Raw genomic sequence first — 21,365 nt, 5'->3', positions numbered from 1 at the left:
CTGAAGAACACACTAAGAGGCTAGCCTCTAATTTACACACGTAAAGGGACACCCCTTTACTTTATAAAACATTATAAACGAATAAAAACGCCGATTAAAGCAAAGCTAGATATTTAAATTAAAGTGAATGAAAGCTATAAAAGTTAGCTATTAAGCATAAAATGCTTTTCTAATCTTAAGATTACATGTAAACTATTTAGAATTAAATAAATAAATAAATGGATAAACAGCACGTCCTATACCCCTCGGGAGGTCGGAGGGCTCCGCCGCTCCCTAAACGTTAAAGAATATAATAATAATAATAAAATAGAAAAAGGCCGGTTTAAAGGTAAATTTAGAGAAAATAAGGGCTTAAAAGAGGAGAAAGGTTAATAAGGACCCTAATAAGAGCTTTGTTTATATAGTAAACATTAAGGAGGTTTAAGAGGACGTTAAAAAAGGAAGGCTAAGGAAAAGGCCGAAAAGGGGCGCCGGTAAAGTGGTAGAAATTAATGTAAATCGAGCTAGTAGTGAGGGTAACTTTATTATAGTGCGTACGAGCCGAAATAAACCTTAAAATGCAGTGTGTATTACTTAATTAACCTATTTATTACTGTTATTATTAATTTTTATATCTATTTTAAAGGGGTCAGTGAAAGGGGGGGGGCAGCTAGTAGGGGTTGCATCTTAAATTATAGCTAGGGCTAACGTGCCCTACGCTTAGTCGTACATGTTTAGGGACTCGTCGCGGTAGCCTTTTGCTATCTCTAAACGCTCTTCGGTAACTTTGAGTAGTTCCTCACTTCGTTAGCGGTTTTAGGAATAGTTATATTCCGGTTAATTATTACTTAAGCAAACCGGAAGGGAGGGAGTAAGCACCGAGGGATGTCGGCTACGAAGAGTTTCATACTATAACTTACGCTCTGTAATGATACTAAACCGAGCCAGATGTAACAGCCAGGTTAACGCAAGGGAGGGGGAGAGGGCTGATTCTGCCCATCGTTCAATGTATTCGGCTGAACATCGTGATCTGGACTATGGCTACGTGAGAACTTGATCTGATGCATACGTAAGAAGCAGTGACTGACGAGCTGGCGTGGCGTTGTTTTAGGCAATTCGAGTTAGAGAATGGTGAATGTGTAGGTAAGTAGAGAATAAACAAAGAGGAGCTGCCCAAATGATACAGGCATAATTAAAGATCTCCACAGAACCAGATTGGGGATGTAGTATAAAGTAGAGGATGGTCTGGGAGAAAGTTAAATTAAGCTTTTCTCAAGACAGCCATAAGTCAGTTTGCGCCAGTTTAAATACAAGTCGTGTTACGGCCCAGTTGCTTCGCCAAGGGGCTGTAGATTCTGGACAAGCAAAGAGGAACATTACACCATAAAAACTAAGCAACCAGACAACTCTGTAACCTCATTCCACCTGGGACACTAACGCTGTAATTCGCACGATAATTCCGCCAGTACAACTAAAACTATAACCTAACACCTATACCGACCCCGAGTTCTTGCCTGGCTCTGCTGGCTTACACCGTAGATAACCATAAACCAGACTCCTCGAAGCGTCTCGCGTAGTTCTCATCGTCGCCGCGACCAGAAAGACAAGAACGGAGCCAGGAGCTGGCTAACGAACGAGGAGGCGTACTCCTTGTAAAGGGGGAAGGTGGCGATACACCTGGACTGCCTGCTCTCTCATGCGTTGGTGTATAGCAGTGAAGCCGATTTCTCGGATTGCGCGGTTCCTGGCCGCGAAGTCGAAGCGGCGCTGGATTTCAGGTATTGTCAAGGGTGCGTTTGATGACTTTGGACTGTTTTCCATGTATCCAGTCAGCACATATAATCAGAGAGGACAGGAAAGAAAACAAAAAGGGGGAGGGGACATAATGTCAGTGAGAGGTGAAGGTATTCTGTGTGAAATCTGTACGTACCCATTGGACATGGACCAGATAGCCAGGCTCGTACCGAATCCCCATACTACTGGGTTCACCTCTTGAATACGAGGAAGCCTGAAAATTCCACGTCTGTTGACGATTCTGACGTAGATTGGAGACATGGTGTGTTTCGATGAGGTCTCCTACGAAGAAAACGTGTAGTATGTGATGGAACAGCTGAGGGCATGCGCGTAGGTATCACGGCAAAGGGAGGAGTAGACTATAAGCGAACTGGTAGTTTCTCCGATAAGCTGTGTGAAGAGGAACAGACATCTGAAAAGCCTCTCTGGGGTTTCAGATTTGTGTTCGCGTTCAGAAACTTTCAAGGACCCATCACAACTTTTGACTCTGGAGGGTACCGTATTTCTCTTCATGTTAATGAGGTGCCCACAGCAGCGAGCAGTAAGAGAATTACGCCCATGCCACACTGAATCAATAACCGAAAAACAAATGTTCAGTCAAAATCGCAAATGGCTAGTTTCAACGATATAGAAATGGCAATTGTGATACTTCAACATAGTCTTATTAGATTAGATTAAATATTACTTAGAACATGTTCGATATGTAAGCCAGTCCCGAGCGACGCTTCATCGGCGACGAGGTGACATTGTACGCCACTTCCTTGACGGAGCAGCCCTGCTCCGGCGGCGCATACGTGCCGCCGAGCACCTGGGCCAGGAACTGGAAGGCGCTCGCCTCGCCGTTGACGGCGCCGGCGCTGTGGCCGCCGATGGTGAGGCGCTCGTACTGGATGGTGGCGCCGACCTTGCAGTACTTGTCGACCAGGTCGTCGGTGTCCTTGACGGGGCTGACCTCGTCCTTCACCGCCTTGTAGACGTAAAGCGGCATCTGCGGCACGCCGTGGTAGCCCATACGGCCGTCGCTGTTCATGATCTTGCGGATGGGAGGGCTGCTGAAGATGCCTTCGCCGTTGATAAAATAACCGGCGATGTCCTGGAACGCGAATACCGTCGACGTCTGGGCCAGCCCCAGAGTCTGCACCGACAGGAACGAGGTGGCGTTCAGCGGGCCCTCAGTCTTCAGCTGCGAGATGACGTACTCCAGTACTTCGGGGAACTGGCTCGCGAGGCCGATGATGCCGGGCGGACTCAGGCCCGCGCAGAGCTGCCCCGAGCAGGCCTCCATCACCGTCGTGATGTTTGGCGTCAGTCCACCCAACGCTGCGCCGGCGAAGTTGAGCTCGGGCGCGTACTGCACTTGCAGCTCGGCCGCCCATTCGCTAGCAAGAGCGCCGCCTGAGTATCCCCACATGGCGTACCGCACGTCAGGGCTGTCCGCCAGGCCAAAGCCGGACGATAGGACAGCTCGGACAGCATCGATGGTGGCATGGCCGGATTGTACTCCAGCCGTGACTTTAGTCTCGTTAGTGGATTCGCACGGACGTTAATCGTATGAGTATTCAGGAGAAAGAACTTACATGAAGCCAAAGGACCCTCATAATCTGGCACGCTTACGTACCACCCGTAGCCGAGCGAAGCGGCAATGTCGTCCGTGCCAGTCGCGCCCTCGGCATAGAGCGCATAGCTGGGACTCGCGTCCACGGCGGCGGAGTCGTACGGGATCTGGTAGGAGAGCAGGGCAGTGGCGCCATCGGGAGCAGATGAGTTGGAAGAAGGGTTCGAGCTGCCGCCGGTGCACAACGGATTTTCCGGGACGAACAGCGTAGTCACCGCCCAGTCTGGCAGATAGCGACTGTTGGTGGTGCGGTACAGGATATGGTACGCCGCCGAGGCGTTGGCGATGGAGGCGGTGAGGTTACCGGGCGCGGCACGCACTCGCAAAACTGCACCGGGCGCCGCGGACTCGAAGTTTGCCGGGGCGGTGTACCAAGGGTCCTGACTGGGCGGCAGCGGTGTCGAGGACATCGCGGCGCGGCGCCAGTGGTTCGGCGGTGCTGCTGAGGAGCCTCCCGCGAGCAGGAGGGCTCCCAGGAGGGATTGGGCCAATGACAGCATCATCTTCATCGTGTCCGACCTTGGTGATAGAGAACAGGTGATAAGACGGGCACGTCTGGGCGACAGTCTTATAGGAAGAAGGTCGACGAGAGAAGAGAGGGAAATTGGGTGGTCATATAGGAGAGAAACTCACCGTACTTACCCACTACCTATGTCACCTTTGCGGAACCCGGTGCGGAGTTGCAAAGCTAGGTCCGCGGTCGAGGTCTCCACGAGTACTATCCCCTTAAACGCCATAACGCTGCTTTCCGTACAATACTTTTAGAAAACGATCGAAGAGACCGTGCGAAACGGTACAGGGGCGGTTCAGCCAATCAAATAAAGTACCGACTCTAAAAACGGCCACAGTTCCACCACTGAATTTTCCCTGTCCCGTACAATACCAAGAGATGTGGTGAAAGCAGCGTTATGGCGTTTAAGGGGATACGTCATGCAGGCTACGGTGTAGGTACGCCCGCCAGCTCCATCGCCTCTTGGCCGGCTTTCGCTATTGCTTTTGCCGGCCTCACTGGCTGGCTGACAGGTACTGCCGACAGCGCAATAAAAGCCCCCTCCGTGGTGGTGGAGGCCGCACGTGCATGTGCAGTTCATGCTAAAAGTTGCAAGCTCGTCGTTCGGAAAGCTCGGTGTGTGCCAGTTTTGGTGTTTTCTGGGCCAGTGTGCGGTCGATGGCGGTCGCCTCCACAGCCAGCCACCTGCCCACCTCGGCAATTCCGTCGTGGAAGCGGAGAAGTGCTACCCAGCTGCCTAGAATGCACAGCTTGGCGAGCATGTTGCAGCTCAACAGACTCGACGCCTACATAAAGAAGGCAGGCGAATCGCGGGAGTTTATGTGGTAAGTTAGTTGTTTAGGTAGCGGTATTCTATCGCCCTGCAGGGTTCTATCCCGGCTTCTGGGGCATGCGGGGCACTATCGTGGTGGATGCTAGATGCACTGCCAGATGGTCTCGATTGGGCGCCATAAAAAGTAGACCTTGGTGGATCTGGCGGAATTAGGCGAGTTGGGCTGCCAGAATTACGGCGAAGCACCAGCAAACTCTTGAAACCCGAATACTTGGAATCAAATGAGCAAACGCCCATCATTGCTTGTTCCTTCCATCAAAGCGAAAGAAGAAAGAAAGAAAGCCCCCAATCCACAGTCTGCAGATTCTCATCTTCATCGCAACACAATGTCCTCGAGGTCGCCAATTTGGTCCTTCATTTCACCGTCCATGAACCCATGCACATACGTTTCTCCCATGAACATATACGACCCATCCTCTCTCGGCCGTAAAACGAAAGGTACCTTGGCTGTTCGGAGCAACCAAACTTGATCCCCAACCTGGAGAGACGCAGGCCCCAAGCCAAGACGGCCTTGCGAGGTACGATACATTCCTTTAAAGGGAAAAGCACCCTTCATGGCGAGTTCGAAATCCTTGGCCTTATTCTCCAACAGATCGAGCTGCTGTCGATCAGGTCTGGGTATTGGACGATTTACACCGGCTGCTGAGTGAATTCGTGAGATGAGCCGTTGATAATTATCGTTCATTCTCAAGCGGCATGTATACACAACCTCGTCCATCCCGGGGATGCACGATTCCCCCTGGCACGCCATTTCCATGGCGGAGCTGGTCGAGAATCCCCAGGGACTCTTCTATCTCACCATCGTCCAGTTCCACATATATATTGCCTTCCTGGTCTCGCTGCAGAATGGGATCAGGCGTCAGGTTCTCGGCTAGCTGACCAGACAACCAGTATCGGAAGCTCTGGCCCATCGCCGCAGGCGCGGGCATCCTTTGAAACGTGTTGGCTATCATGGTCCGCCACAGCACTTCACCTGGCTCGGAATGTTTGGGGAAATACTCTGAGCTGATGCTTCGGCACAACTCTAGGCAATCGCCGATTTCGCTAGTTTGAAAGTCGGTCAAGGGGCCATATGAGCCCACAATACTGTCGAACTTAGCACCAGGAACAGTGAGCTCATCTCCCGCAACGCGACAACTATGATTCATCTCCCCCAAGTGATCTGGATCGCAGTTGAATTGATGCATTGGGTCCCGGAGACCAACCAGGGGCGCAGGCACCGCATGGCAAGTGTAATCCGATACCCATGACGCTAGCCCCCGGATGTTTGTGCCGGAGTGATCCTCTACATATGACAACCCTTCCAGGCGGGGTACTCCGCTGACAAGAAATGAAGCGACCGAAGTAAAGAGGGATATAGCAGTTGAAGCGGGCGAATAGTCGGGTGAAAAGGGGACCGACAAGCCCGCCGGCAGAGTCCGCTTAAGGAGCCCGAACAAAGCGTATACTTTATCTCGAGGGTCTGTGGCTGAATATTGACGGGTATGCGCCAGCAGGGTCTGGAAATAACACATCCAGCCCAACCTGTCACGGGAAGCTATCGAATCCAGAGCTAGAGTGGGTGCCCCGTCGAAGTTGTCGTCAGCCGACCTTATCGCGCCAGTGCTGGCGCCATGCCGCTTCGAGAATTCTTCTCTGATAAAGATGAGCCTGGCGATCTCGTCTCCCAACACTCTTCCCAATCCCTTTTCCATGACCTGCGAGAGTTGCAGTTCCCAGTTGAATACAACAATTAAAAGCCCCAGAAGAGCAAGCTTGTTCCAGTCAATGATGTACTTGCCAAACATGACACGCTTGTTCCGTGCCAGCGTCACCTCCTGGACTATCCACGCCCGGGTAAACCACCCCCAGCGGCGGTAGAACTCGCCGTACTTGCGCCAACACGCACGCCAGCTACCACCAGGCACGGAAACGCCGAGCCGAGCCGCAAACGCGGGGTCCAGGGGCTGTTGGCGCTTCATCTCCTCCACGCCGTTTTCCTTGTAGTGGTTATCCAGGGCATCGAGGTAGTCGGTATGGAGCCATATGAACTCGGTCGGGTCCGTCGCGTCTTCTCCGAGCCACACAATGACTTCGTGGGCTGTCGAGTAGATATCGTCCATGCGAGCGACCTGCACGCTCTTCTCGCGCTCGTTCTCTTGGTCGATGCAGACGGCGTCGACCCAGATCCACTGGTCATCGCACCCGAGGAGGAACAGGTGGTACAATGCATCGCAGAGATTCTTCGTCATAGTGTAGGTGCGTTTGGCGGCGACATGTTGTCGGGTGCTGCTACCACCTCTCTCGTCGGCGTCTGGCGGTACTGGCGATACTGGCGTGATAGTCGCGCCGTATCGCTGTTCTGTATGGGTTTCTCCCTCGCCGTCTGCGGATATGGAATCTGTGTTCCTGAGAATAGAGTCACCCCATGTATACGACAAGGCGATGAACTCGGGGCTCTCCTCTAGCTCAAAGATCTCTACATCCCACACTACGATGGGAGTAGAACCCTCAGATTTAGATATACCCTTTATTTTGAGCAGTCTGATCGACGTGTCGGTTGGTAAGCCGTAAAAGCCATTTGGTAAGTCGCTGCGGTTACTCTCCATCATCTCTGGTGTCGCTGTTTCTTCCGTGTTCGTTTGAAGCCTAATTGGCATTTGACAAACCCTGGCGTACCTTTCTAGGCGATAGCCCTTTACTGGGAGAAGTGTCACAAAAGGTCGGCATACGTACACACGAGGAGCTTGAGAGGGGGTTGTCTATTCAGCCGCACGAAAAGACATCCAGCCAATCATAGCTCGTGGCAGGGGTTGCCATCACCTGGCGTACAGTTCGCCGGTAGGTATTGACTGGTTTACGCTTTCGAGCCCACCCGCATGAAGCTATTCAATGCCTCAACTCGATGCAGTGGTTGTTCACTCTTCATGACATGCCTCGCAGCTACATGAGGCGTTGAATCTGTCAACTCTATTAGATATACGACCATATCCTGATGATTACCAGGGATCCCGTCCTCTCTTTTACATACCGAAGTAGCAGAGCTGGGTTACCAACAGGAGATGTGACCGGTTTCCTTATCCGGCCTTTTGAGACAGCTATTGTACGGCCACTTTGCGTACCATTTTCCTTTACTCCTCCAATAAACATCTCAAGTTGTTTATTTTATAAGTGACGTCGACACGCGAAGTGCTTGATAGGGGTTCAACATGGTGCTTCCCCGGTAGAGGGGGTGGTGTCGCACAAGGGCGCGCGGGGCAGTGCAGCCCAATTGTCAATTTTGGCCAATGGAATAATCCGTTCCATTTTAAAAACAACCTTTCACTTTCCCTCGAGTTACAGCCAAACGGACTGCAGCCACACACACACACGGCTGCTTGGCATCACTACCGCCCTCCGCCCGTCGGCCTTGCGATCAAATCCAAAATGCCTCTTGGGTGGTATTTGGCCCAGGGTATGTACCCTCTAGCCCCGGATAGCAGTGATGATGAGGAGGGCCCGTGTGAGCTTCCCGATGGCCGCGTCGTTTGCGGTCCCCACGGTTTCGTTGTTTGTGGGAAGTGTTGCAGTGACTACAGTTTCATGGAGGAGGTCTTGAACGAGGACGAGGATGAGGACGACGACGAGGACGACGAAGAAGCTTTGGAGGAGATCGCGCGTCGGGTTCAGGGTATCTGCACGCAACCCCCGCCTCCGCCTGCTGACCACGTCCGGTCCCCCGTTCGCGGCACGGAGAAGAGAAGAGGCACTGGCCTGGCATTCCCGACCAAGTTCTGTCCCCCATCCCCGACAACCACCCCTGCAGAAGTGTTTTCTGGCAGACGTGCTTGGATGAGAGCCATTCGGTCAGTCACGCCGCCCAGCTTGGGACGATTCATGGACCAAACCATGTGCGAGATGGGCTGACACGATAAGTTAGATATACCCATCGCAACGACCCGAGCATGCTCCTACTCCTCACCGATGGCGCATGTCTCAACAACGGCCAGGCCAACCCCAAGGCCGGCTGGGCCTTTGTGCACCAGGCAGGAACCGGCCCTGATGACCCGCCTGGCGTTGCAGAAGGCCGTCTGGAATCGAAAGGCCCTTTCGGCGACGACGCCATCCAGAGCAGCAACCGTGCCGAGCTTCGCGCCGTCATCGCCGCTCTGCGTTTCCGACACTGGGCAGGCGAGAACTTCCACACGGCGGTCATCGCCACCGACTCGGTGTACGTGGTCGAGGGCTCTACTGTCTGGGCCAGGAACTGGATCCGAAATGGATGGATGACCAGGGGCCGCGCGCCCGTCAAGAACTCGGACCTGTGGGAGATGCTCCTTGGCGAGGTGGAAAGATGGAAAGACGCGGGCATGGACATTCAGTTCTGGAGAATACCCAGAGAGTGGAACACCGTCGCCGATGCGGCAGCAAAGGCAGCGGCTGAGAATCATGATGTAGACGAGTGGAGAGATATAATCGGAATGGCCATCTAATTGTAGCCAAAAGGCGTGGTAGCTGGCAATGAGATCTGCCTCCACACTTGTGCCGTTGCACCTTTACACTGTTATTATCGCATGCTAGAGTATCTGCCGCAACCGACAGCAGCTGTATACCCAAAAGGGACGAGACACTTCCATAACATAGTCGCACTTGACTTTAAAAGAGTCATCTCGTCTTCCCAAAAAGCTTGAATCGCAGTTATATCCTCGCACTGAGTCCCTCGTAAAAGTCAGGAGTGGAATTGTCAAATTGCAAGTGTAGTGGGGCAATGCTCAATAATACCGAGCAGTCCCTTGGTCAGGAATCTGGGTCAACGTCTAGTCTCTCAATCATATCCGTTAGCTCGCAGATAATGTTCTTGTACACGGCCTGCTGTAGTCGGGGTTTTGAAAGGTCATCCCCGTACCCAATATCGCAATCCAGACACTTCTTGGTCAACTCCTGGTATTTGGGGCCCATTGCGAAGACGTGCGACGAGAGCCGGCGGACCGTCAAGACGTCGTTGGTCGTCGCGTCCATATCCCGCCAACAGGCGATCTGCAGAAGGATGGCCCCGAGATACCAGAGCGTCACGTTGCGTACCCCGTGCAGAAGTCGGGCGTCTTCTTCCGCCTCAGCATCATCTGTAGTCTCCATGGGCAGCACATTGAGCAGCTTGTCTTCGTCGACGTCATCTCGCTGAGTGAAGTTGCTGACCAGATGTAAGGTCTGCAGACAATGGTTGAATCCTACCGATGGCGCCCGCTTGACGAAAACCAGGTCCCTCGTGGTAAGGTAGCTCCCCAGCCATGGCGTCGAGTGAAAGCGCAGCACGGTGACGGCGAGGTCGCGAGCAAGCTGGAGCTGCTGAACAATGGACACGGAGTGCTCGAGGGGCTTCGAAAGCATCTGGCCCATGGTGATGAGCCCACAATACTCCTCTGCGTCCGGTATGTCCCGGTAGAACGAATGCCTGAAGCCGTCCTTCGTCGCGTTTGAGTTCTCAATATATCCCAAGCAGGGCGCGCAGCGCGTCTGTGCCGCAGGCAGTCTCTCGGGTTGCAGTGCAAAGCACAGCTTCGAGTGGCCGATATCTCCATGCCGCGATGGCACATCTTCGACCTCTTCAGGCGACGCAGGCACTGTTGCGCCTATGACTGGCCTTAGGCCTGTCGGGGTGCAGTCGTCTGCGAAATGCATTTTGCGTCGCTTCGGCCGGCCGTCGTCAGAAGGGGGTGGCGTGCTTAAGCCCGTGTCCAACCATTCCAAAGATTTCGATTGCACCTGGAGTGTAGCCCAGGTCGTGTCAGACAGAAAGCCGCCACTAGGTTGACTACTCGTCAGCATTTGCGCGCGCATCCCATGCATGAGGATGGAGCCCTCTTACCTATTGCTACCAGTATGACCGTAGCACCGAATTGCAACTTCCATAAGAACACCATCGTTGACTCTGACGTCCGTAAACAGCTTCACCTCGTGTCTCAAGGTACGAGCGACAGATTTTTTTCGATGCTTCGCGCGACCATGCAGTCGCCAGAGCCTGATGTAACGCCTTGGACGCCTTCTGGATAGCACTGAAGTTACCATATTCTCGCGGCACTGCCAAACTGAACCGTCTGTTGGACGTTTTTGTACTGCCAGGATTACTGAGTTCGAATGCCTGGTGCCGAATGCGTTCGAGGTCGGCATTGAGCTCACGCAGACTCTGGATATTCGTTTCCCACTCGTCCTTGCTCCAGGCAATTTTGACATGATGGCGGAGGCGGCGTTCCGTGTCTTTTAGAGATTCGCCCTACTACTTGTCAGAGTGACGGTTGAAAACGACAAGACCCAACAGCTGATGCAAGCTTTTGAAAACCCAGGTTTCACCCTAAAGGCAAGAAAGAGAACTTCGCGGCATATTATCGCAAGCATAGGAAGACTCACCGGGACACAATTGACGCGTCGAGATAACGTTGCAACTGCAACGCAAGACACGAAGATGGATGGGATCATTCTGCAGTATCCTGCTCCGAAGTGACCCCAGCTTCAAACGCCTGTTACATCTCATTTCTCTCTCTCTCTCTCTCTCTCTCTCTCTATTGTCTGAAACGATGTAAGTATTACTCGGCCATGTCGGATCGCGTACAACGGCTATCTCGAATGGTCCGGACAGCAAGCCTACGGCGATGCCACATCTGAAGCCGTCGGCGTGTGCGGGGGAATTGGGCCTGTGCTCGGAAGCCACGATCGTTGCCAAACGAAGAACCGTACGGTCTATGCGTCGCATTGATGTGCTCGTGTGTGGAACTCTCGACATTCGATTGCTCGAGAAGCTACCGGTTGGATTGTGTTGAGATATTTCCGAGCGGTACAATTGCTCAGTTTACATATTTCTTCAAGTTATTAGGTACTACCAAACCTTACGGGATGCATCGCCCCCACTGTCCTTAATTAATCCTCTCAAAGCTCGGCAGCTACTCTACGCGAGTGCTACCCAGCTTTGCTGCTAATATCGAAGACCAGGCTATTAAGAGACATCAATCATGTATATGCATTGTTTAAATTATCTCATAACGCCAATTCCAAATATATTCCCCTGGTCTGTGTCTTGTTGCTATTTCGTCATCGGTGGCTGGGCCTTCGCTTGGGGACAGAAGACCTTGTGCTTTTTCGGCTCCAGCTCCCCCGGATCGTCCGATTCACCCCGCAATCCTTGGCAATTACCCCGGCTTGGGTCCCTCAATTGGGATACGGTTACGTTCCCGCCCCTGGCAGGAACCGGTTTGGCGGCCGAGAATGGGATAGGTGAGGAGATGGAAGAATCACGAGCATCACTTGGTAAATACTCGCCTGCAGTACAAAAGATGACGTTGTCCACTGCTCCCACCTTGCGGCCAGACACAGGCTCAGGTACACCGCAACTCATCACACCAACATGAAGAAACCCAGAAGAAGCGTTATATTCGCACTTGCGGCTGCCGGTCTTGTGGCAGGGCAAGAGACAAACTCTATTACGCTCCCCTCTGGCGACGTGAAGACTCGTCCGCTAGTCCACGATGTCTTCGGCTACTCTATCGAGCCCATCTGGGTGAACGCCTACACCGAGAACCCGAAGGCGTCCAATCTCCTCGCTTCCATCGCCGCCATTACCGGCAAGCCCCCACCGATCCGCGTCGGCGGCAACACGGCCGACCAGACTTACCAGCACCCCACCCTGCCCAACGGCCGCGACTGGGACGCCGTGAGGGGCGAGCTGTCCACCGTCCAGCAGTTCAACGTCACGCCCGCCTGGTACGGCGCCTGGGCCGACTACTTCCCGCCGGGGACGGACCTGATCTACTCGCTCAACTTCCGGGCCAACGAGTCCGGCTGGGCCAACGCCGTGACCCAGGCCGAGGCCGTGCACGCGGCACTGGGCAGCAAACTGAAGATGTTTGAGCTCGGGAACGAGATCGACCACTTCATCAACAAGGGCTGGCGCGGCGCCGACTGGGGCGTCGAGCGCTACATCGATCAGTTCCGCAACCTGACGGGTCAGATCGTCGCGTCTGACTGGTACCAGGAGATGCCCGAAGCCGAGCGGCCCAAGTTCCAGGCGGGTGTGTTTGCGGATCCGCCTTGGGTCCCTGACCAGCATGATGAGATCGACGACTTCTCCATCGAGAACCTCACCACCCTCGCAACTGACCGCAGCCGTGTCGGCGGCATTGCGGAGCAGGAGCAGGATAAAGCCATCATCGGCAGCTACGCCATGCATCTGTACCCGCAGTCCACGTGCGACACAGCGCGGTGGTAAGCAACTCTCAGGTCCCCTTTCTGGTTTGTTTCCTAATAGATAGATACTGACGCCGGACTCACAGGCACCGAATGCGACTAGACCTCCTATCCCACCACCTAGTCCTCTGGCAAAACGTATCCCAGTACGCCCCCAAGTTGCCGCCGCCGACCGCGCCGGCGCCCCGCTCATCATGGGCGAGACCAACTCGGTCAGCTGCAGCGGCCGCAGCGGCATCAGCGACACCTTCGGCGCCGCCCTCTGGACCGTCGACTACGTGCTGCTGGGCGCCGCCCTCGGGCTCGAGAAGACGTACTTCCACCTCGGCGCCCAGAGCGAGTACAGCGCCTTCACGCCCATCGGCTATGAGCTCAAGAACGAGATCCTGGAGGGCGGGATCCGGCCTAACTGGTATAGTCACTACTTTGTCGCTAAGGTGGTCGCGGCGCCCACGGATGTGAATGTGAATTACAGCATCGCGGCGCTTGGCGGGGAGGCGAATTCGAGCTCGCTGAGCGGGTATGCGGTATACTCGGGTGCCGCGGAAAAGGCCAAGCCGCACCTTAAGAAACTCGTCTTCCTCGATATGGGCGTCTGGAACGGCACCGAGGGGCTCAGCAACCCGTCCACGCTGTCGGTGACGGACGGTACCATGTTCAGCGAGGGCGCCCGGCCGAACCGCACCCTGAACATTGCGACCTCGTGGTGTGCCGGCAGCAGCGCCATCGTAACGCGGCTCCAGGGACCCGGCACCAACGCCAAGAGCAACATGACGGTCTCGGGTGTTTCGTTTGACCCGGAGTCGGGCGACATGCTGGGTGGGGGGACTACGGAGTCCGTGAAGGTTGGGAAGGACGGCGCGGTTACGATCAGCGTGCGGCAGGCCGAGGCGGTGTTGTTGGAGATGGAGGATGCGACGGCGTGCGCCGGACCACTTCCGCCCACGTCTGCTGCCGTTAGTACTAACATATACGCCAACGGAGTTCTTGCTCTCGGCTCTTCTATGATGGGACTGCTACTATTGATGTAATACTTCGTCTGTATGTAGCTGATAGTACGTCTCAAATGCACTTGGCTACAGCAAAAGCTCTCCCCTGTTTCATCAATTTGATCGAAAGGTCATTGTATATCCTGCTTCCATTCCTATGTTCACCGAATAGCATACTGCATCAAATAATCAATGTCAAAAGCATGCTACTTCAACATCCGTTACCGATGAGATGCCCACTGATGATGCTTCCACACTACAGTCCGCTCGTAGATCAGTGCCGCAAATACAAGGAGGGATCAGAAGGAACACCATAATGGCCAGCTGACCCTACCTGTTATGGCCACCCGAACCACCCTCCCTGTCTCCAGCAGATGGTTGCCGCGGGGCGATTGGTGACTGTAGTCTCCGTCGTTTGCCTAAAGGGGTAAATAACCCACCAGATTAGTTTTCTTGCAACTACAAAGCCGGCTGGCCCGCAGAAAGAAATCCAACAGGGCAGGGAGGAGCTATTACGTACCCAACTGTGACAGTACCAGTTACGTGCGACGTGCTATACGTGACGGTCGTCAACGTGATGGTTGAATACGGCCTGGTAATAGTAATCGTCTTTCCAGGGCCGCCGGGGCGACAGACGGTGCTGGGTGCAGGCGTACTGTCAAGGCAGATGTCAGCCATTGATGAAAAGCAGGATTAGGCTAGCTCGGAAAAGGGTACGGCTTACATGGTAGCAGTATTCGTGCGAGTCGACGTCTCCGTCGTCGTGACCGCGGGCAGCGTCGTGACGCTCGTGAGCGTGACGGTATACGTCGTCTCCGTAACCGTTATGGTAGTCGCCGCGAGCGGGGAAAAGTCCCGTGGCGGCTCGGGCGCCTTGGTCGGGATCGGCGCGTCGGGGACGGTCGTCGCGTCTTGTCTGGCGTTGGCGGTCGCCGGCGGCCACGGGGGCCACTTGGCCGTCGTGGTCTTGGACGTGGGGAAGTGGCAGTAGGCTGACCGCGTGATGGTCGTGTGCACCGTTCTTGTTACGGTCTTGTCGGTCTCGGTTCTGACGACTGTTGATGTCTGTGTCGTATGTTAGTGGCTGTTGTTGACTGGGGCAGCGTCTTGGGTATTAGTAACTTACCCTGATGACTGTCGGTGGCGTCGGCGTGATTGTGACGGTATAAGTAGGCCTGTTACATGGCGTAGTTATGGTCTGTGGTGGTAAGATCAATGTTTGGGTAATGGTTCTGGTTGCGATGACAGCTGTGTAAATGTTAGTATCGCTTTCATCTTGACCCCTAATAGTGTTGAGCTTACTGATAGCTTTTGGTATGCTCGTGATGCCGACAATTATTGTTGGTGTTGCCTAGACATCCCTTGGTCAGACTGGACTCGGCAGTTTAGAACTTCTTGCACTCACGGTAACCACCACGGTCTCTGGCTTGCCGACGGTGAGATTGATAATTCGCTGAACGGCTATCTGGCGCCCAGACAGAATTATCCTCCACTGGCCGGTCCACATCTGAGAGTACGGGATTCCACTGGGAACTGGTCAGTAAAGTCCATTCGACTTCATGAGGGTCAAGCCTTACCAAGTCGAAGTGACTGCAGTCCCCTCGGGGTTGGTGTTGATTGACGTGCACCCATATGAATTACCGTTCGTGTCTCTCAGCACGGGTGTAATCGTCTCATCGGTGCAGCCTGGCGATCATTGCAGACACCAACAACCGTCAGCCCAACTCACACAGACTCAAATTCAACAGGTTGAATCCTACGAACCCTGAAATATGGTCGAGAAACTGAAGTTTTCATTCGAGGATCCATCAATGTTGTAGGACCCTCCATTCGCAAAGTCCACACCATAACTGGTGCAATCCGAAACCACCCTGAGAGCAAGGAGGACTACGATCAGGCAAAGATGATGGAGTATAGTCGCTGCCATCATGGTGAGACCACGCGTTTGGGAGTGTTATAGGAAAATCACAGCCTTTCCGAGAACTGCCCCAGAAGCTTGACTGCGGTAGGATGTCGGGAAGCACTCCTATTTGTAGAGTTCGGCATCGTCGCCGGTCACGCGGCTCAGGTCGTCCCATGGACCAGCTCGCTTCAGAACAGAGCGAATGTGTCCAAGAATAGCAACAGGTAGCAAGCGATGATGCATGGCGTAGTCGTAGTGCAGGATTCGCTTGAAGGCAAGCTCCCAATAGTTTTCGTCGTGAGTGGTGGGGGTAATATAGAGCCATATTGCGATGGGTGAGATTCCATATTGACTGACAATTCAGCCTATGCTCAGGTCGCCTTGGGGCAGCGGAACGTTACCCAACCAGAGCCAGTCGCGACCTGGTCTGGGCCATTCTCGAATCTCTGATTGGAGCTGTAAGATTGATGAGACGCATGGAACTGCAGTCCTAGCATTCCAACAAGCACGAGAGTTCGTCGTTCGAAGATGCAACATCAACATCGTGCGTGACCAGGTGAGGGGTGCCTTTGTCACAGGTCTGGCACTCGAAGATGACTTGCTGAACCCGCTCGTATAACAATTGAATGTCATCATTAAATGTAGGATATATGTTCAACAAGAAATTTAAATGAGATAATTCGAATTTTCCTTATTTGGTTGGTTGTTGCTGTACTTGCTGGTGACTGGTGGGAAGATGGGAATCTTATCAAAGTCCCTATTGACCGGGCTAGGCCAACAAAGCGAAGGGAAGGCAGCTCGACTGGAATGTAGATAGATGCAGTGTATTTCAATAGGGGCCCTGAACAGGTACAAGTCTCATCCACAACCAATGCAACGTATTCCAGACCGTTCTGCTAACCCGCCAAGATGGGTAAACACCGCGCCTTCAGCTGCAAGGTTGAGGTCTCGCAGGTCCGGGAATGCGTTCGGGAAGTCGAATGCGGGTGCATCCTATCTCTTTCTCTGTCGACTAGCCTTCTTGCACACCCTTATCCTAGGGTTGGGCACGAATATCGTATCAAAGAAAGTAACAGAGCTTCCTTTCTGGTGCCGGCTTGTGTACCGACAAATTCCACACGTCCGCACCTCGACCAACGTCTGCCCGAACGAAGCATTGAAATGACCACAGCTACCGCGTCACATAAAAAAGCCCACCCGATTGTAGTCTATCCCTCGTTTAAATGGCATTATTTCCAAAGAAAACGAGTTAGGTCGTGGTACATATCGCCCGAGACTAGATCGTGAAGATAATGAACCAAGTGTTCATAGGCCCTTGTGATGAGTCGCCACTCAGCGACTACCACTCCAACAACATGTCTGTGGTTTCTGGTATGACTCGCATCCTCCAGTATAACCGCTCGTGCTAGCCCTGCATCTCAAACACATGGTTGTGTCGACTATCAGGCGATGGGAAACCGCCGTCACCAGCGCCGTCCGATCTCGGGCTGAGACCCCCAAGCTCACTGATACTGGCAGTGAGCGCCGTGGATGCGCGGGCGGCATCAACGGCGTCGAGTTCCATTTTGGGAACCTCATCAGGTCGAGGCGCTGCCGCCGAACCATCGAGCTCTGGTTTTCCTTCCCAGTGGTCTTGCGGCGGCTGGGGTTGCTGCAGAGCAGCAGACTCGGGCTCGGGGGCCCTCTTCTTGCGCCTTCTGTATAACAGGAACATCCCGAAAAGAATGAACAGTACCGCCAGCGCCGAGCCCACGGAGATCCCCGCAATCGCGCCCTGGGAAAGATTGCCTCCAGAGTTGTCGCTTTCTGCATTTCCTGCCGTCTCGCTGGGGCTTCCTTGGCCTCCGGTTGTAGTTTCCACGCCGGTTGTCAATTGCAATGGAAAGACCTTGTGAAAAACAGTTGCTGCATTCTGCGGTTCCTCGCTCGTAACCGTAGCGGTCCACGTGTAGATGTCCGACCCGTTATTGGAATAGGGAGGGTCCCAGGTCATCCAAATAGTTGTGCTTTGCGACAACGGACTCTGACACAACCGCTGGGGTGCTGCCCTGTCCGATACGCCCGTCTCGGTTGCGCAGGACCAGCTACCCGAAGGGCAACACCATGCTTGCGAATAGGGCGAGCCCTGATGGGTGAGCGTCGTGGTGCAAGCCGTGGTCCACCCCGCCAAACACGCAGTGCTCGGGTATGCCAGAGTTGATCGATCTCCTTCGTTGCTTGGCTCCACGAAGCCAGGTCTGAGAGAATTGTATTCATTTGGGAAAATCGTGAAGTAGCCGCTCGGGAAGCATTGCTCTCGATGGGTCAATATGGTGCCAAACTCACTCCCCGGTCTGCACGCCGACGCACTTTTCGCTGTGAAAGAGGTTAGGGCTGGAGAGATAATTCCGGTAACTGATATAAGGACAGTAGACCGATTGTTGACAGGGGTCGCCGGGGGCATTAAACGAGAATGGTGTTACTTGGGTCGGTAATCCGTTTGCGGTCGTGGTTGGGGCTTCTGTGACCGGGGCAGCCATCCTGACGTGGGAGTCGTAGCTAATGGAAAGAACGATAGCGAATAGAGAGTGGAACAGGAGCTGAGGACAGCAGATTAGAAACTCGAATGCGATATAGTTGAACGCAGCAAAGCGAGTGGCAGGTAGCTACGTTGATCCCATGTCCAGCACTGCAGAGAAACGACCCCAACATCCCGCCGTTCGGGTGGTTTTTGGATTTACTGGAAACGTCGACATGGATAGCTGCACCTTCCCGTTGTTCAACGAACTCCCAGCAAACAGCCCGTCCGCACCCCAAAAGCTGGTGCGGTGCCTTCCGAGTTCCCTGGGACGGGACGAGATGTGTTGCGGGAAGGAGCCATCGATGGAGAAAGCAAGCGAGGTCAAGCGAAATGAAATGACACAACCCATCCAATCAACTGAGTCATTTCACGGGAAACACCACCGTGTTGGTTCTTCGTATGTGGTGCCCTGCAGAATACATGATGGTGGGTAACATGAGGGTCGACGATATGGTAGAACCAACATGGTGCCCAACCGTTGACGAATCAGACGTCGAGGTCAAGGCCTGGTAGACATGGAGTGGCTGGAGGGCCAGAGCTGCAATCCCTGCGTAGAAACAGGCTCAGAAAGCAGCATGATGGAAAAGTGAACAACTTGAGCGTGGAAATAATGAGATATGATCATCACATGCATACCAATGCAGTGACATAGCAAACATTCTTGTATCACATTAATAGATATGATATTAAGCCCATAACCGTGACCTGACCCCGACCTTCTTGAACGCCCCCTTTAAACCCCGCATTTGACTGGACATGCACCATGCTGTCCGCTCGAGCTATCAAACCCGACCTATGCCATGTCACCAACGAAAAAGGCACGCTACATTTTCGCCGTCCGTAACCTCCACCCCTTTTGTTTTCGTTACACATATTCACGTGTCGACTGCTGCGGGCCCAGCACTCCCGGCCCGGTCCCAATGTGGACCTGGTAACCCGGTGTCGCCCCTGCAGGCATCCCCGACAAGCTAGGACCAGCCCGACCGTGCGAGGTCTGCGGTCGCGTAATGATCGGGTTCGGCTGGTAGCTGGCCTGCTGGTACTGCTGCGTCTCGGCCGTCTGGCGCCAGGGCTCCATGTCGAAACCGCTGACAGCTGCGCCCTCCTTGTTGGTGCCATCCTTGTGGCTGTTCCAGCGCTTGGAGATGAAGTGCTTCGTCACGAGGATGAGCGCGATGACGGGGAAGACGAAGACGACGAGTCCTCCCAGAATGAGGTTCCAGTGGCTGCTCTGCGCGAGATTGAAGCCCCTGAAAGAAAGAGTCGTATTAGTAAAAGGTAGCCAATGAGACTCGATGGAATGATTGACTTACAAGAATCCGTTGATAACTCCCATCACGATGATGAACCGACCGAGCCAGACATGTATCGGGCCCATCTTGGACGGCTTCTCCGTCTTCTGGTACATGCGATGGTGGAAGAAGCCCAAAGCGAACTGGCCAAGGACAAAGATGAAGATGAAAATGCCGATGACCTGATGAGCGCTGCTGAAGTTCTTGGACTGTCGGATATGTGTCAGTAAGTTTTCCCTTCATTTTCACTCCGGCTCTCATGCAAGACCTTGCCAGAGGAAGACTTACCCGATTGTAGAGCTTGCTAATATCCGCCCCGAGCCCAAACCCAATAATAACCAACACCCCCGAACCCCTGATTGACCGCATGCCACCGGACCCAGTTCCCGAGCCGCAGCACCAGCGTCCCGAACGGGAACAGCCCCACGAACACAAACACCATAATGATCGCGTGCGCCGTCGCCGCCCGGTCCGTCTTGCCCTCGACCTGGAGCCGCAGCGTCGTGCCGACGCGGCCCGGGTTCTTGCCGTCCGGGCTGATGACCGGCACGCCCCCGAGCCCCGTCGCGCGCACCATGTCCAGCGTGAACGTGCCGTAGCTGTAGTGCATCTTGAGTGCGGCGTCCTTGTCGTCGCTCTGGACCGTGTTGCGGCCGAGCGGGCCCGTCGCGTAGAGGAAGCTCTGCTCCGTGCTCTTGACGTCGATCGTCTTGTTTTGCTTGCCGTCGTCGCTCTTGACGCTGCTCTTCCAAGACCGGCAGTTGGTGCATTTCCCATTGAATAGATATGCCGCGGACCCGTTGATGAGCCCCGTCCCCGGCAGCGTTTGGATGTTGATGTCCGGTGTGTAGACGGGCTCGGAGTGGCCCGAGGCCAGCCGCGGCGAGACGGTCACATTCTGGCCGTCTTTGGAGCCGTACACGACCAGCATGAGGGCGCCGGCCATCTGGCTGGAGCCCAGGCCGATGGCGCCCCAGGCCCGCTGAGTCGGCACCATGATAGAAAAGTACAGGTCCGTCGCCGAATTGTTGGGGACGTTGAGGGCGAAGGCGATGTCGTCGGTGCCGCTGACGAATATGGACGACGCGACCGTGTTGTTGTTACCCTGTGGTCCTGCCACGCTTTGGGCCAGCGAGCCTATCGTATAACATGCTGCTGTAGATCGTGGACGATGTTTAGCTTCAAGTACACCATCAACCAACAAGAAGGGCTCGAGTCTACTTACACGATATCAACGCCGTGTTAAGAAATTGTGTGAAACGCATTTTGAATGAAAACGAGAGGTGAATCAATCTCCTCTAATGTAAGGGGGGAAATAAAGAATAAGGAAAGAAAATGGTTTAATGAATATCCCGCGGGTATTAGTTACGACATACGCCCATTCAATCCAGGAATGAAGCAAGATGTAGAAGAACCAACACAGCCAGCAAAGTAAGGAAAAGGTTCGTCTCGCAGTTATAGATAGCACCCACACCAGTTAGAATCTAGACATACGAAAGACCAGAGGCTCGTCATCTTTATAATCTCCTTCATGAGCAAGTCCGGAAAAGAAAGGGTGCCGCTCTCCGCAGCCGCCGAAGAGAAGAGTGCATTCCCCAGGCGGCGATGGCAACGCCGAGACCAAAGTGCTTGGAGAACTCAAGAGCTTATTGGCCGGCCCAAAATACCACCTGGGCGGTGATTGGCTACTGGCTCAA

General features: G+C 54.0%; 11 protein-coding genes across 11 annotated transcripts; 2 read left to right on the top strand and 9 right to left on the bottom strand.

Annotated features, from left to right (window-relative positions):
* Positions 1-1,673: 1,673 nt before the first annotated feature.
* PG986_011158 (uncharacterized protein) lies at positions 1,674-2,034 on the bottom strand (the record flags this gene model as incomplete). The annotated part of the gene is made up of 2 exons (XM_066847380.1): positions 1,674-1,746; positions 1,910-2,034. The coding sequence occupies 2 exons, from the start codon at positions 2,032-2,034 to the stop codon at positions 1,674-1,676; spliced, it is 198 nt and encodes a 65-aa protein (XP_066696871.1).
* A 424-nt stretch (positions 2,035-2,458) lies between these two features.
* On the bottom strand, positions 2,459-3,897 carry PG986_011157 (secretory lipase-domain-containing protein; the record flags this gene model as incomplete). Its single annotated transcript, XM_066847379.1, has 2 exons — positions 2,459-3,285; positions 3,351-3,897. 2 exons carry the CDS (start codon positions 3,895-3,897, stop codon positions 2,459-2,461), a joined length of 1,374 nt encoding a protein of 457 aa, XP_066696870.1.
* A 583-nt stretch (positions 3,898-4,480) lies between these two features.
* Positions 4,481-4,660, bottom strand: PG986_011156 (uncharacterized protein; the record flags this gene model as incomplete). Its single annotated transcript, XM_066847378.1, has 1 exon — positions 4,481-4,660. One exon carries the CDS (start codon positions 4,658-4,660, stop codon positions 4,481-4,483), a length of 180 nt encoding a protein of 59 aa, XP_066696869.1.
* A 745-nt stretch (positions 4,661-5,405) lies between these two features.
* Positions 5,406-7,370, bottom strand: PG986_011155 (uncharacterized protein; the record flags this gene model as incomplete). Its single annotated transcript, XM_066847377.1, has 1 exon — positions 5,406-7,370. The coding sequence occupies one exon, from the start codon at positions 7,368-7,370 to the stop codon at positions 5,406-5,408; it is 1,965 nt and encodes a 654-aa protein (XP_066696868.1).
* Positions 7,371-8,136: 766 nt separating this feature from the next.
* On the top strand, positions 8,137-9,182 carry PG986_011154 (uncharacterized protein; the record flags this gene model as incomplete). Its single annotated transcript, XM_066847376.1, has 2 exons — positions 8,137-8,555; positions 8,630-9,182. The coding sequence occupies 2 exons, from the start codon at positions 8,137-8,139 to the stop codon at positions 9,180-9,182; spliced, it is 972 nt and encodes a 323-aa protein (XP_066696867.1).
* A 304-nt stretch (positions 9,183-9,486) lies between these two features.
* On the bottom strand, positions 9,487-10,515 carry PG986_011153 (uncharacterized protein; the record flags this gene model as incomplete). Its single annotated transcript, XM_066847375.1, has 1 exon — positions 9,487-10,515. The coding sequence occupies one exon, from the start codon at positions 10,513-10,515 to the stop codon at positions 9,487-9,489; it is 1,029 nt and encodes a 342-aa protein (XP_066696866.1).
* Positions 10,516-12,085: 1,570 nt separating this feature from the next.
* On the top strand, positions 12,086-13,955 carry PG986_011152 (uncharacterized protein; the record flags this gene model as incomplete). Its single annotated transcript, XM_066847374.1, has 2 exons — positions 12,086-12,942; positions 13,049-13,955. 2 exons carry the CDS (start codon positions 12,086-12,088, stop codon positions 13,953-13,955), a joined length of 1,764 nt encoding a protein of 587 aa, XP_066696865.1.
* Positions 13,956-14,466: 511 nt separating this feature from the next.
* Positions 14,467-15,843, bottom strand: PG986_011151 (uncharacterized protein; the record flags this gene model as incomplete). Its single annotated transcript, XM_066847373.1, has 6 exons — positions 14,467-14,568; positions 14,638-14,978; positions 15,040-15,088; positions 15,319-15,439; positions 15,491-15,599; positions 15,678-15,843. The coding sequence occupies 6 exons, from the start codon at positions 15,841-15,843 to the stop codon at positions 14,467-14,469; spliced, it is 888 nt and encodes a 295-aa protein (XP_066696864.1).
* Positions 15,844-15,939: 96 nt separating this feature from the next.
* PG986_011150 (uncharacterized protein) lies at positions 15,940-16,252 on the bottom strand (the record flags this gene model as incomplete). The annotated part of the gene is made up of 2 exons (XM_066847372.1): positions 15,940-16,168; positions 16,218-16,252. The coding sequence occupies 2 exons, from the start codon at positions 16,250-16,252 to the stop codon at positions 15,940-15,942; spliced, it is 264 nt and encodes an 87-aa protein (XP_066696863.1).
* A 969-nt stretch (positions 16,253-17,221) lies between these two features.
* Positions 17,222-18,335, bottom strand: PG986_011149 (uncharacterized protein; the record flags this gene model as incomplete). The annotated part of the gene is made up of 2 exons (XM_066847371.1): positions 17,222-18,053; positions 18,142-18,335. 2 exons carry the CDS (start codon positions 18,333-18,335, stop codon positions 17,222-17,224), a joined length of 1,026 nt encoding a protein of 341 aa, XP_066696862.1.
* A 906-nt stretch (positions 18,336-19,241) lies between these two features.
* On the bottom strand, positions 19,242-20,933 carry PG986_011148 (uncharacterized protein; the record flags this gene model as incomplete). The annotated part of the gene is made up of 4 exons (XM_066847370.1): positions 19,242-19,626; positions 19,690-19,877; positions 20,012-20,820; positions 20,894-20,933. The coding sequence occupies 4 exons, from the start codon at positions 20,931-20,933 to the stop codon at positions 19,242-19,244; spliced, it is 1,422 nt and encodes a 473-aa protein (XP_066696861.1).
* Positions 20,934-21,365: the final 432 nt, after the last annotated feature.

Source organism: Apiospora aurea (assembly GCF_038362705.1).
Source record: "Apiospora aurea strain CBS 24483 chromosome Unknown utg000007l_segment0_segment0, whole genome shotgun sequence".
In the NCBI taxonomy this organism is placed as follows: Eukaryota; Fungi; Ascomycota; class Sordariomycetes; order Amphisphaeriales; family Apiosporaceae; genus Apiospora; species Apiospora aurea.
The sequence above is the reverse complement of the archived record's forward strand: the minus strand, read 5'-3'. Positions and strand labels throughout refer to the sequence as shown.